The sequence below is a fragment of the Somniosus microcephalus genome, chromosome 18, assembly GCF_052327205.1.
Source record: "Somniosus microcephalus isolate GS21.2 chromosome 18, FLI_Smic_1.0, whole genome shotgun sequence".
Lineage (NCBI taxonomy): Eukaryota > Metazoa > Chordata > Chondrichthyes > Squaliformes > Somniosidae > Somniosus > Somniosus microcephalus.
Genome location: NC_141004.1, coordinates 17,889,025 through 17,904,230, shown reverse-complemented (window position 1 = coordinate 17,904,230; position 15,206 = coordinate 17,889,025). Strand labels below are relative to the sequence as shown.

The window sequence follows — 15,206 nt, the reverse complement described above, 5'->3', positions numbered from 1 at the left end:
AAATAAGGGTGCCTGTGGTATACAACGGCAAAGAAATACAGAAGTTGTATTTATACATTCTACAAGATGGTGGTCCACCGTTGTTGGGACGTGAATGGATAAGGAAGATACGTTTAGACTGGCACTCCATTCAGGCACTGACGGTGACCAGTAAGGAAAAAAACAGTGATGACATCATACCTGAACGATTAAAAGACATCTTGGCCAACGCCAAAGAAGTGTTTCAAGAGAAACTAGGAACCTTGAAAGGCATCACCGCCTCAATAAAAGTGGAAGATACAGCAATTCCAAAAATTTTTAAGGCAAGACCGGTGCCATACGCAATACGTCTGGCAGTCGAGGCAGAGCTGAAGAATTTGGAAAAGGCAGGCGTATTATCCAAAATAGATTGGAGCGAATGGGCAACACCCATCGTTCCAGTCATGAAAAAAACATTGAAAAATAACTCTGAGGAACAGAAAAAAATTCGCATCTGTGGGGACTTTAAGGTGACTGTAAACCCGGTCCTTCACACGGTACAGTATCCTCTTCCGAGGATAGAAGATATTTTCGCCTCACTATCCGGAGGGAAACGTTTCACAAAAATTGACTTGGCACAGGCATATCTACAGATGGAGGTTGAGGAGACCTCTAAAAAGTATCTCACAATAAACACACACAAAGGCCTGTACCAGTACAATCGACTGGTTTTTGGAATAGCATCAGCTCCAGCTATCTGGCAAAGAGCTATGGAGCAAGTCCTGCAAGGGATTCCGGGGACTCAATGCTACCTAGACGACATCCTTATAACACCCCTGTTCAGTAACCCCACCCCTGTTCAGTAACCCCGCCCCTGTTCATTAACCCCACCCCTGTTCAGTAACCCCACCCCTGTTCAGTAACCCCACCCCCGTTCAGTAACCCCACCCCCGTTCAGTAACCCCACCCCCGTTCAGTAACCCCACCCCCGTTCAGTAACCCCACCCCCGTTCAGTAACCCCACCCCCGTTCAGTAACCCCGCCACCGTTCAGTAACCCCACCCCCGTTCAGGAACCCCGCCCCCGTTCAGTAACCCCGCCCCCGTTCAGTAACCCCGCCCCCGTTCAGTAACCCCGCCCCTGTTCAGTAACCCCGCCCCTGTTCAGTAACCCCGCCCCTGTTCAGTAACCCCGCCCCTGTTCATTAACCCCACCCCTGTTCAGTAACCCCGCCCCTGTTCAATAACCCCGCCCCTGTTCAGTAACCCCGCCCCTGTTCAGTAACCCCGCCCCTGTTCAGTAACCCCACCAGCCTGCGATAAACCCTCTGCTTTTCAGTACCAATACTACTCTTCAGCAAACGGACCACTCTTCAGCGGAGAGACCATACACACTAAATGATACAATTTTAATGTGGGTGCAAGAACAGAGCGACCTGGGGGTGTTTGTGCACAAATCTTTGAAGGTGGCAGGACAGGTTAACAAAGCAGTTAATAAAGCATACGGGATCCTGGGCTTTATAAATAGAGACATAGACAGAAGCCGGGAAATTATGCTAATCCGATATAAAGCACTAGCTCGGCCCCAGCTGGAGTATTGTGTCCAATTCCAGGCACCGCACTTTAGGAAGGACATGAAGGCTTTGGACAGAGTACTGAAGAGATTCACTAGAATGGTTCCAGGGCTGAGGGATTACAGTTACGTGGATAGACTGGAGAAGCTGGGGTTGTTCTCCTTAGCGCAGAGAAGGCTAAGAGGAGATTTGATAGAGGTGTTTAAAATCATGAAGGGTTTAGATCGAGTAAATAAAGAGAAACTGTTCCCAATGGCTGAAGGGTCGCTAACCAGAGGACACAGATTTAAGGTGATTGGCAAAAAGAAAGCGACATGAGGCAAAACTTTTTCATGCAACGAGTGGTTAGGATTTGGACTGCGCTGCCTAATGGGGCGGTGGAGACAGATTCAATAGTAGCCTTCAAAAGGGAATTGGATAAATACGTGAAGGAGGAAAAATTGCAGGGATATGGGGAAAGAGCGGGGGAGTGGGACTAACTGGATTGCTCTTCGAAAGAGCCGGTGCAGACTCGATGGGCCGAATGGCTTCCTTCTGTGCTGTACTATTGTATGATTCCTCTGCTCTTCAGTAACAATCCTACTCTTCAGTAAAAGGAACACACTTCAGTAACTCCTCTACTCTTGAGTAACAGTGCTCTTCCCAGTAACGCACTGGCACTCCTTAGTAATTTCACTGCACTTCGCTGCAGTCACCCCCACAGGTATAGTTTTCAGTTTCTACATTGAGTACTACATGGAATTTTACAGCATAGAAACAGGCCATTTGGCCCAACGGGTTGTATATGAATCTTTAATACAATTAATCGTAAAGATAAAATAAAAATAAAGCTTTGCCTTGAAGTGGCGTTCCCACTTTAACTTTGAAAAATGCAATAGTAATCTTATCCCCTCGTTGCTCTCATTAAATGTGAAGCTGCTCTACTCCATAAAGTAAGCCACTCCAATCTAAAGACCTATTTTCTAACACTTTTTACAGCTCTTTTAGCAAAATCGAGTGAAAAGTTACATAAACTACTATCAAGGTCGAGCTGGCAGTTGCATCCTAAATGTCCCAGATACCCATCGTTGCCTCTTCTGAAGACACTGAGTCATGCTTGGGAATGGTCCACAGGATCAATGTCCTCAGTTGCCTCGTCCATTTTTATATCTGAGCCTAAATAGAGAACGTCAGCAGCCTATTCCCTAGAGCCTCTATATGTCCTTTAATTAGCAAACAATTATTACTAACGGGACCAAGGCTCTCAAAGCTGTACCATCTTCAAGTAAAAGGGAGATGTGGAGTGAGAGCCCCAATGCAGATGCCTTCTAAATAAACGGTAACTCCATACAGTTACATAATTCCCGTCCGATAAAAACAATGACTATATACAATTACATGTGAAGTAACTCTTACCCTGCTGTGTAAATAATGATTCCATTTGGTTACACAAGTAACACTTATTCTGCTGTATAAACAGTGACTATGTACATTTACACAGCGAGTAACAGTAATCCTCCTGTATAAACAACAGCTCATAGTTAGTAACCATAAACCTGTTTATTTTTAAGTAGGAATTCCACACAGTTGCACCCAAAGAGTTAATATGAACACTTTTAAGATGAACTACTAGCCCTTGGCTCATCTTCAGCATGTTTGGGAAATGACTCACATTCACATGCAGAGGCCCAGCCATTTATGAAATGATGAATTCAAGAATGTGCTATGATTGGTTAGAATTTGGCACCCAGCTGGTTTAGCTTATTGCTCAGACTGTCAGACAACTTTCTGCAATTTTCTCATTACAGGAGGAGCTTTCTGGAAACAGAAGTCTAACGGGCTCTAAAGGAGTGAAAGAGCGGTGAGTCTACAAAACATTTCCCGATTAATGTAGTAACCCAGTGCCTGCAAATCCATTGGCAGGATAGGCGCAACAACGTCAGTGTTCTCGCTCAGGCCAACATCCCCAGCATCGAAGCTTTGACCGCGCTCGATCAGCTCCGATGGACGGGTCACATTGTCCGCTTGCCCGATACGAGACTCCCAAAACAAGCGCTCTACTTGGAGCTCCGACACAGCAAGAGAGCCCCAGGTGGGCAGAGGAAATGCTTCAAGGACACCCTCAAAGCCTCCTTGAAAAAGTGTAACATCCCCACCGACACCTGGGAATCCCTGGCCCAAGACTGCACAAAGTGGAGGAGAAGCATCCGGGAAGGCGCCGAACACCTCGAGTCTCTTCGCCGGGAGCAAGCAGAAGCCAAGCGCAAGGAGTGCACGTCAACCCAAGCACCCCACCCACCCGCCCCTTCAACCACCGTCTGCCCCACCTGTGAGAGACTGTAGGTCCCGCACTGGACTCATCAGCCACCTGAGAACTCATTTTTAGTGTGGAAGCAAGTCATCCTCGGTTCCGAGGGACTGCCTCAGAAGCAGAAGAAGGAGCTGCGGGCGCAGAACCACACTCTGTAGCAAACTGGTACTACAGTGCCAGGCATCGTCACACTGTTTAACCCATCAGTGTTGTATTCCGCAGTCTCGCCAGTGCTGTGCCTGCATCAGTGTGGTAGTGACGTCAGACAGTTAAAAGACAGAAATAGGAAATCTGGTGTACCTGATACGCCATTCGGATGAGACGTTAAACCGAGGCCCGTCTGCCCTTTCAGGTGGATCTAAAAGATCCCACGGTGAAAGTGACTTCTCCTCGGTGTCCTGGCCAATATTTATCCCTCAACCAACATCACACAACAGATTATCTGGTCATTATTGTAACATTTGCATATTGATTTATCATTGGCCGCAGGCATCTGTAAGGAATACCTATTATATTCACGTGATCACATGCTGAGTTGTCACTGGCCTGCAGGCATCTGTAAGGACTGCTATTGTTTTGAAGGACCCAGGGTCCTAACTCCATCTGGTCCACACGGTGCTGTATTGATTGAGAAAGCTTACAGACCTGATGCTTCATTAAAAGAGTTTAAACTGTAATACTCCGTTGTCCTGCAATTTATTATTTTTGTACAAAGTGTGCAAAACAAGACATGGTGTCAGAACAGGGATTTGAAATGGACATCGTTGGAGCTCCCTTACCTCGAATGAATTGGGAATCTTTGAACTTACCTAGAGAATGGCGCAAGTTCAAGCAACACGTGGAGTTAATGTTTTCGGGTCCACTGAAAAGCAAAGGGGAGGAAGAAAGATGCAGCTACCTACTCCTGTGGATCGAAGAAAAAGGGAGAGACATTTTTAACACATGGTCTCTCACCACGGATGAGGCAAAGGTACTGAAAAGTTATTTTGACCGTTTTGAAGCATATGTGATGCCCAAGACAAATACGATATTCGCTAGGTACAAGATTCAGGAGAAAGTACAAGGAGCTAGTGAGTCGTTTGAACAGTTCGTGACTGAGTTAAAACTGCTGGTAGAAGACTGTGTATATGCAGATAAAAATGAGATGGTCAGAGACCGCATTGTGTTTGGAATACATTCAGCTAAAGTGAGAGAGAAACTTTTGAATGTTGGGTCCGGGCTAACGCTGGACAAAGTTATAGACATAACTAGATCGCACGAGATAGCCCAAGAACATTGAAAACCATAACCGGCGCCACGAGTAGCTCGAGTGAACAGACAGTGCACGCAATTAATAGATACACACCAAAGAACACTGCCCAGAGAGCGTGTTTCAGAACAGAAAGAACAGAGAGAGTTCTAAAAATGGGCGACACAGACATAAAACGCTTCAAAAACTGTGGATATTGTGGAAACAACTGGCATGGAGAAAAGGAGTACTGCCCTGCCAAAGGAAGGCAATGTACTAAATATGGTAAACGGAACCACTTTGCTAAAGTTTGCAGGACTGCTTTCGGAAAAGCAGTACACACAGTGAGTGACAACCAAATGCCAGATAGAGAGCCAAATGCAGAGGAACTGTTTATTGATTCTGTGTCACAGAAAAAACAGATTTCAGAGACTGAGCAAGCTTTTGCCAATATTGAGATAGGAAAACAGGGCAAAGAGCTTAAGTTTAAACTAGACACTGGATCCCAGGTTAACGTAATTCCTCTGAGTGAGTATCACAGCTTGAAGGATGAGTGTGAGCTACAGCCCACCTCACGCAGACTTACCGGCTATGGGGGTGAGCAGCTCATTGTAAAAGGCACATGCGTGATGAAATGCAAGTACAAAGAAAGCGACATGATGCTGGACTTTTACATTATTGACACTCAAGCACCTCCAGTGCTAGGTCTAAAGGCATGTTTAGACATGGACCTCGTCAAGCTAGTGCTATCATTGACAGCACCAGTCGCGAAGCAGACAGTCATGGAAGAGTTTGCTGACGTTGTCAAAGGAATCGGACTATTCCCAGGTGAATGCACTATTCACCTTGACCCAGCAGCAACCCCTGTGGTTTGCCCACCGAGAAGGATACCCCTTGCTCTACATAGTCGCCTGAAGGAGGAGCTGCAGAGCATGGAGAATACAGAAATCATCGTCCGGGAAACAGAACCGGCAGAGTGGGTCAACGCGTTAGTAGTGGTTGAGGAACCACGTACAGGCAAGCTCAGAGTCTGTCTCGACCCCAGAGATTTGAACAAGGCTATCAAACGCCCTCACTACCCTCTACCAACGCTAGATGACATCACACCCAAGCTAGTGGAAGCACGTTACTTCAGTGTAATGGACGCACGATCACGATACTGAACTATCAAGCTCACGGAAGAGTCATCTAAGCTAACAACGTTCAACACACCATTTGGACGCTACTGATTTCTGCGTTTACCATTTGGTCTTATCTCAGCTCAGGATGAATTCCAGTGGAAGATCGACGAAACCTATGAAGGCCTCGACGGAGTAGTCGCAATCGTAGACGACATCCTCATCTATGGCAGGAATAGAGAGGAACATGACAGGAACCTCCATTCGATGCTACAAATTCACGGGAGAAAGGTATCCGGCTCAACCCCGAGAAAAGCATAATCGGATACACCGAGATCAGTTATTTCGGGCATCGCCTCTCAACTGATGGCATTAAGCCGGATACAGAGAAAATCTCCGCCATCAAGAAGATGGAGCCGCCGAAGAACCGCGCAGAGCTAGAGACAGTACTAGGCATGGTTAACTACTTAGCCAAGTTTGCCCCGAGCCTCTCCGAAATCAACGCACCCATGCGTCAGTTGCTCAAACAATCCAATGAGTTCTTGTGGGACAAACAACATGACACAGCATTTCAGAAAATGAAAGACCTAATCACCAGAGAACCAGGACCAGTTCTTGCCTACTTCGACCCCAACAAAGAGCTCAGACTACAAGTGGACGCGTCAAAGTACGGACTAGGCGCAGTATTACTGCAAGAAGGAAAGCCCATCGGCTACGCTTCCAGATCTCTCTCAGACAGTGAAATCAACTATGCTCAAATCGAGAAAGAGCTATATGCAATTCTGTTTGGATGTACGCGTTTCCACCAGTACGTCTATGGCCAACAAGTCATTGTGGAATCCGACCACAAGCCCCTCGAGTCAATCATGAGGAAACCACTAGCCGCAGCCCCACCAAGGCTACAGAGAATGATCCTTCAGCTACAGAAGTATGACTTCACAATCATTCACCATCCAGGCAAAGACATTCCAGTCGCAGACACGCTCTCCAGAAAGTCTCTTAGCTACCAGGACAGCAGCCTCGGTGAAGGCATGGATGTGGTGTACAACAGCTTACCTGTGAGTGACTCAAAACTGAAGGAGATCCGAGCAGGAACAGAGAAAGATGCACAACTCACACTGCTGAGCAAAGTCATACATGAAGGATGGCCTGAGGAAAGGAGGCAATGCCCTCAGAGCATATTTGAATTCTGGAACCACAGAGACGAAATGTCACAAATCAACGGAATCGTCTTCAAAGGGGAGAAAATCATCATTCCTACCAGTCTCAGAGAAGCGACGTTGACAAAAATTCATACTGGACATATGGGCATGGAAAAATGCAAACAAAGAGCACGTGACATGTTTTGGCCCGGAATGTGCAAACACATTGAGGACATTGTCGGAAAATGTTCCATTTGTCTAGATGCCGCCCATCAAATGTCAAAGAGCCCATGATACCTCACCGTATCCCAGACAGGCCCTGGCAGGTCGTCGGCCGCAAGCAAGTGCATGCAAAACGTGTACAGAGACAGCAACACCAAAAGAGATACTATGACAGGTCAGCTAGACTACTGCCGCCGCTGCACAATGGAGAATCCATCAGAACCCAGGAGCATGACTACTGGAAGCCAGCAGTCATCATCCAGCCAGCTGACACTGAGCGATCGTATCATGTCCGCACTCCAGAAGGACAGGTGTACCGCCGCAATTGCAGGCACCTCCTGAACACCAAGGAACAACACCGTCATTCCGACGAGAGGTCAAGCCCAGAGTTATCCCTGACTTGTGAACTGTCAAAGGGTGTGGGTGGATCGCTGCCCTAAAAAAACTGTACATCGTTATTGAAACGTTGAGATGTTTTCAGTGCTAGTTAAACGTTGAGTTACTTATATGTTGATGCTACTGAGAACATTATGTAGAAGGAAGGTTCAAAAGTAATGCATAACATTTTTCTTTTAAAAGAAAGGGGATGTAACATTTGCATATTGATTTTTCATTGGCCCGCAGGCATCTGTAAGGATTACCTATTATATTCACGTGATCACATGCAGAGTTGTCATTGGCCTGCAGGTATCTGTAAGGACTGCTATTGTTTTGGAGGACCCAGGGTCCTAACTCCATCTGGTCCACATGGTGCTGTATTGATTGAGAAAGCTTACAGACCTGATGCTTCATTAAAAGAGTTTAAACTGTAATACTCCGTTGTCCTGCAATTTATTATTTTTGTACAAAGTGTGCAAAACAAGACAATTTCAACATTGCTGTTTGTAGGACCTTGCTGTGCGCAAAATTGGCTGCCGCGTTTCCTACATTACACCAGCAAGGAAGTGGAGCACTAAATCAAGTGCTACCACTTCCCTTGGAGCACTAAAGCCGGCAGGAGGGGCGGTAGGGGTGCAACATTGCCCAATGTCGAGGACAGTGCTGCCGGGAACGGAGGCTCCTTCCCTCCCTTAAAGGGAAGGGCCATCGCTACAGGCTCTGCAGTGAAAAGAGGTACCTCATTGCCTACGGCAGCCACGAACCGCCCCGATCAGCCCCAAGCACTGGGCTGATCCACCGCGGCCCAAGAAAATAATGAAAAATGGACGTTAGGCTCCACAAGACATTTTTTCCCCCCCGCAACCATCATATCCTTTAAACAGCACTCTCGAAGCGCCCGGCCTCCCGAACAACGCCTCCTGCAGCTGTCGGTGTTTTCGCCCGGCGATGCTGCAGGGGGCGGAACCGAAGTTCTGGTCCGGGGCGCTACCGGGGCGATGCGCAGGACGATGACGTCACGATCTCCAGGCGCAGGAGATCGTGGCGCAGTGTGTTACCGCCGCCGCAAACCTCGCGGCCAGTTTAGCGGGAGACATTCATCTCGCCGCGCCCGGTCGGTAAGTCGTTAGCGCCGCGTTATCGCCCCCCCCGGAGGCGCTAACGGGAGGCGCTAAGGAGGCCAATTGCTAGCCCTAAGACTTTTTTCATTATGTTTTTGCAAGTAGATAGAAACAGGAGTGGGCTATTCAGCCCCTCAAACCTGCTCCGTCATTCAATTAGATTATGGCTGATCTGTACCTCAACTCCATTTACCCGTCTTAGCTCCATATCCCTTGACACCCTCACCCAACAAAGTAGAGTTGAGTCGGCAGCTGTACCTCAAAGATTGCTGAGGAAAACGGACATTGGTGAGGCTCACAACTATATTAGTTTTAAATCTTTATTGCCTATGGGAGCTAACTTCTGGCCTTTGTGTTGCAGGGGTGTTATGGTCTCCAGAGAGATTTCGCTTCTGTGAAGCAGCCAGTGTTTGCTTTCTTCCCATGTTATTAATGGAGCTGGAAAGTCCCCGTGAATTCCCCCCGAAGTGTAGATTAATGCCTGAACTGCTCGTGACCATCGTTCTGGCTACTGACTGCAGCAAACCTGGCTTTGACCCAAGCAATTACGGCACTCGAGCTGGCAGGGGTGAAAGAACAAACAAAGAATGTTGGATTCCTGCAACACACAAAGAGGCTTTATTTAATTCAAGACCGGTAACCGGGCAACACTGGCAACGTGAAGTTTGTGGTTAGAAGCAGGGAAGGAGGACGAGCTGAATACTTTCACCCGACTCGTCCCATATCTACCTGCTTCTGTTGCTCCAGGTTAATGGCGTGGAATCTGAGCTATGTCAACCATTTTAGAGACTGTTACAGGATCCAGATATGTTTCTGCAAAAAAAAAATTGACTCTCGAGAAATTATTTTTATATTTACAAAAGAAAAACTGCATAACGAGTAGGATAGTTAAACTAGTAGCCGAAGCAGGAGTTACCAGTGAGAATCGTCATAAGTTACCAATTCAGCAACCCAGTTTCACCATCGAATTAACAATCTGACATCACCACAGCATCATAGTTACCAGTCAGTCATCACTGAGGCACCTTGATGCAATGTCACCGTTGTTTTACTAGTCCACTAGTCCACATCAGCGGGTCACCGTAGCGCCAACAATCTAACATCACTAAAACACTGAGGCCTAGAAATTCGGTTGGTTGCGCCAGGGATTAGCGCCTAAAGAGGGCAATAACTGGGGCGATAGCCAAATTCCGGTGGGGCGCAAGGCGTTTAGCGCCTCGCCCCATATTGAGTATGCATTTAGCGCCGGCGCTAACGCTTAGCGCCCGCTCATGGGCGCAGGCTAATTATGATGTCATCTGAGTGTGCAACGCCTTTTCGGCGCCCCAGACGGGAAATTCAGTGGCGCCCCCCTCCGTAGCGCCTGGCGCTATTAGTGACAGTTTTCCTGGGCCTTACCAAGTTGCTCTCGGGCTGGAGGAGCGTTATTTAAAGGGGACTGGTGTGGTTTAAAAACGGCACACATTTCTGGTGCACAACTTCCTCGAGAGCTACAAAGAGTTGCTGACCTGCACACTGAGAGCCATTTGACCACTGGGCCCACGCTGGCAGAGGAACAGCAGCCTTCTGACCATCGCCTTGTTGTTGGTGAGCCTTGACAACGGGGAACCTTCCTGTGGGCACTTATTATGGGGCCTGCATTGGAGGGGAACGTCCTGCTGCTGAATCATCTGGAAAGGGCACTGAGACGCTGGGAGAGGGGGGCGGGCATGGCCAGACGGAGGAGGGCCAATAGACGTCGCCACAGCAGACCTTACGCTGGCAGGGTTTTCCGACAGCAGTTTTCCTACATGAACATGCCGGAGGAGCAGTGTGTCAGAAGGCTGCGATTTAGAAAGGAGGTGGTGACTGAGCTGTACCAGCTGCTTCAGCCAGATCTGCAGCCGGTCTGATACCCCCAAGCCTGTGAAGGGCAAGATGCATGTAAATAGCAGACATGGCCATTGTAAATGAAGAAAGTGTTTCATTACACAAAATGTGGTTCCTTCAAACATGAGAAAGCTATGGCAACAGAAAGCAAAACTAATACATTGACACATAATTGCCTCTCACACCCGGGAGACTGTCCAAAACATAAATCACATTCCGACCATCTTCCTTGGCCTTGATTCCACTGCGCCAACCAAAGCATCCAATGCCCCATCAGTGAGGCGTTCCGCCCTCTGCCTCACCCTTTCCATTTCTTGCTAGGCTGGTGCGCCACAGGTAGGCTCCCACCGCTTTGAAGGCCTACAAGGCAGTGAGTGTGTCTGGTGATGCCAATTGACCTGCCCCTTTAAGAGCTGGCCGGCGCCAGTGTGTCTCAGGGAAAGTGATTATTGAAAGCACCTGCGCTGCGCCCCGCCGCAGCGATATTGGGTAGCGCCTCCGCGTTAGCGCCTTCAGAGTAGCGTGCAGCGCCTGATTTACCGCCGCAAACACCATCAGGGGCGCAACGACCCAATATCGCGCCAGGTGGCGCTAAGTCGCAGCTGGCGGTACTCTTAGCGCTTCGCCAGATCTAACGCCCCAACCGGGGCTATACTGAATTTCTAGGCCTGAGTTGCTAGTCTAAAGTCTGGAAATTGAATTCTGCTTCACCTCTGTTACAAGCTACAAGAATTATGTTTCTAAAAGAAATTATTTTCAAGTGTTCTTGTCCACCTCAGTTGGTTCCTGATATCGCAAAAAATGTTGTAACTGAGATTTTGATGTGTAAAGATTTTACAGATAGGTTCACCACTGTACACGGAAAATGCGGATTTTACAGTAATGTCACCAAAATATCTTGCCTGAAATATGTACAAATTGTATAAGGTTTCGGGAGGAATTACCCACAATGATAGGATTATGCCCAAAGGGTGCGGAGGTTTGTACAATTGTAGGTTCATATGAACAAGGAGGGGTTATCCATCCAGTGAATGTTATATCACCAGGAGTCTGTGTTTATGACAGGGCATCAATGTGACATGACTGATCCCATTCTCTACATCTAGAGCCCAAATGGTGACGTAAGGTCAGCTGATACCAAATACTGATAACCATAGTCAGCTTACAGCTATAAGGAAGAGCTCTGATTGACTGTGACATCCGTCTCCCCTTCTCCGTCTTATCCCATAACCGTGTCTCCCCTCCCCCATTCCCCACCACCTATCAGAGTTGTGCCGAAGTCAAGGGAATCCAGGCAAAAACAGGAAACTATTAACTCACGGTGACGATGAACGCAAAATAGGCAAAAGACTCTGGCTTCGAAATTCCTTGGGTCGCAATCCTGGCAGTTTGAGGCCCTCCAGCACTGACCCCAGCAGAATTTGGCGGCTCCAGGGGAGGGCACTTCATTTGCATAGGTCAGGTGAGTCCAATCACCACTTTGGGTGGATCTCTGGCACCCACCTGCTCTTGACTATAGGAAACTCTAGCACCGGACTGGCTGTGACTGGGAGTTTGCCCATACTCACCCCCCCCCCCACCCCACCTCGACCCTGCCAATGGTCCTGTCAGCCCTCTGAACAAGGGGACCAATCTGTGCAGGAAGTTCTTTGGGATCCAGGTCGTTTGCCAAGCCTGCATTTCACTGGTAGGGGCTGCGTATTCCCCTGTGGAGGTCGGTGTGCCCCCACTCAATGGGCAGACCAGCCGCCGCTAATATGTCCATCCCGCTACACTCAGTTCAGGGTCTTCCCGACCCCTGGCTACTGTTTGCCTTGTAAGGGACAGAGGAGAGACTTAATTGAGGTGTATAAAATAATGAGGGGCCTAGATAGAGTGGATAGGAAGGATCTATTTCCCTTAGCAGGGTGGTCAATAACCAGGGGGCATAGATTTAAAGTAATCGGTAAAAGGATTAGAGGTGAGTTGAGAATTTTTTTCACCCAGAGGGCGGTGGGGGTCTGGAACTCACTGCCTGAAAGGGTGGTAGAGGCAGAAACCCTCATCACATTTAAAAAGTACTTGGATGTGCACCTGAAGTGCCGTAAACTACAGGGCGACGGATCAGGAGCTGGAAAGTGGGATTAGGCTGGATAGCTCTTTTTCGGTCAGCATAGACACGAGGGGCCGAACGGCCTCCTTCTGTGCCGTAATTTTTTCTATGATTCTATGAAGGGGCAAATCAAGGTTCCTCCCAGGAAACCGTGGCGATCTAGCACAAAACCAGGTCTCTGCCATTTTCCTGAGGGTTCCGCCAGTCTCCCATGGAATTTTGGAGCCTTTCATGTTTGTAAGATGTAAAGTATAAATATAATATTTAACAGCTGTACAACCTGTCACCATTGTAATCTGTGTCATCATAAACCTTATAATCTAGACAGACCATTTTAAGGAAAGCCTTGAGTGCCATCTGGTCATGTCCTACAGCCAGATGCCCAAAGAGGGGAACAGTGGTGTATAAAAATACCAGTAAACAGTATATGAAGGTACCCACATGGAGAAATGGCAAAGAATGTAAAGCTAATCTCTGGACATACGATACCATAGAATTTTCATTTACTTCATCTGAGAATTGATGTGTATATATACACGGCCGATTTCTCAATGCACCTTTTATCCGTAGATGTTCACTATTTTGTACTTTTTTTTGTTCTTTCATTTTATTATGAATGTTAAATATTTTTGTTCCATTGCGAAGATTGTTTTCTTCAAATTCTGTAATATTTCCCATCTCCGCCACTTATCACAGCCTAAACCCTAATCTATGCCTCTATCACGTCAAAACTCAACTCTCCAAAGCAGCCCCTTCCCTCTCCCATCCCTCCACTTGCTCTGAATTCCATGGTCCCTGTCCTCACCTGTAAAAAAAAAAAAAATTAAAATCCTGTACTCCTTACCGAGCTCCTGAGCCTCACCAAACGGATCCTATTCTGTGCCTTCAATTCTCTCCATGGCTTTATTTCCCCCTCCCGCCACTTCTTCCCCACCACCCCACACACCGCCCATGTCTCAGGATGCACACGCTGCCCCCTTTGACACTGTTCTACGCCTCGTTCCCTCTGCTCCAGCATCATTTCCACAACTGCAACAGCAACTTGCATTTATATCGCGCCTTTAACGTAGTAAAACGTCCCAACGCGCTGCACAGGAGCGTTATCAGACAATATTTGACACCGAGCCACATGAGCTATTAGGACAGGTGACCAAAAGATTGGTCAAGAGGTAGGTTTTAAGGAGCTTCTTAAAGGAGGAGAGAGAGGAGGAGAGGTTTAGGGAGAGAATTCTTAAGGCCCAGGCAGCTGAAGGTACGGCCACCAATGGTTGAGCGATTATAATCAGGGATGCTCCAGAGGGCAGAATTAGAGGAGCGCAGATATCTCGGAGGGTTGTGGGGCTGGAGGAGGTTACAGAGATATATTGCGGGGCGAGGCCGTGGAGGGATTTGAAAGCAAGGATGAGAATTTTGAAATCGAGCTGTTGCTTAACCGGGAGCAAATGTAGGTCAGCAAGCACAGGGGCGATGGGTGAACGGGACGTGGTGCGAGTTGGGACACGGGGCAGTGAGCACAGGGGCGATGGGTGAACGGGACTTGGTGCGAGTTAGGACACGGGGCAGTGAGCACAGGGGCGATGGGTGAACGGGACTTGGTGCGAGTTAGGACACGGGGCAGTGAGCACAGGGGGCGATGGGTGAACGGGACTTGGTGCGAGTTAGGACACGGGGCAGTGAGCACGGGCGATGGGTGAACGGGACTTGGTGCGAGTTAGGACACGGGGCAGTGAGCACAGGGGGCGATGGGTGAACGGGACTGGGTGTGAGTTAGGACACGGGGCAGTGAGCACAGGGGGCGATGGGTGAACGGGACTTGGTGCGAGTTAGGACACGGGGCAGTGAGCACAGGGGCGATGGGTGAACGGGACTTGGTGCGAGTTAGGGCACGGGGCAGTGAGCACAGGGGCGATGGGTGAACGGGACTTGGTGCGAGTTAGGACACGGGGCAGCGAGCACAGGGGGTGATGGGTGAACGGGACTTGGTGCGAGTTAGGACACGGGGCAGTGAGCACAGGGGGTGATGGGTGAACGGGACTTGGTGCGAGTTAGGACACGGGGCAGTGAGCACAGGGGGTGATGGGTGAATGGGACTGGGTGTGAGTTAGGACACGGGGCAGTGAGCACAGGGGGTGATGGGTGAACGGGACTGGGTGTGAGTTAGGACACGGGGCAGTGAGCACAGGGGGTGATGGGTGAACAGGACTGGGTGTGAGTT

General features: G+C 48.5%; 1 protein-coding gene across 1 annotated transcript in view; it reads left to right on the top strand.

Moving 5' to 3' along the window:
- Positions 1–15,048, top strand: part of LOC147105063 (uncharacterized) — a 73,190-nt gene extending 58,142 nt beyond the window's left edge. The window contains exons 8-9 of the mRNA XM_086011127.1: positions 3,319–3,371; positions 9,392–15,048. Coding sequence (XP_085867253.1) covers positions 3,319–3,346 — 28 coding nt within the window. The 3' untranslated portion in view covers positions 3,347–3,371; positions 9,392–15,048. The remainder of the gene's footprint in view (positions 1–3,318; positions 3,372–9,391) is intronic.
- The last annotated feature ends 158 nt before the right edge of the window (positions 15,049–15,206 follow it).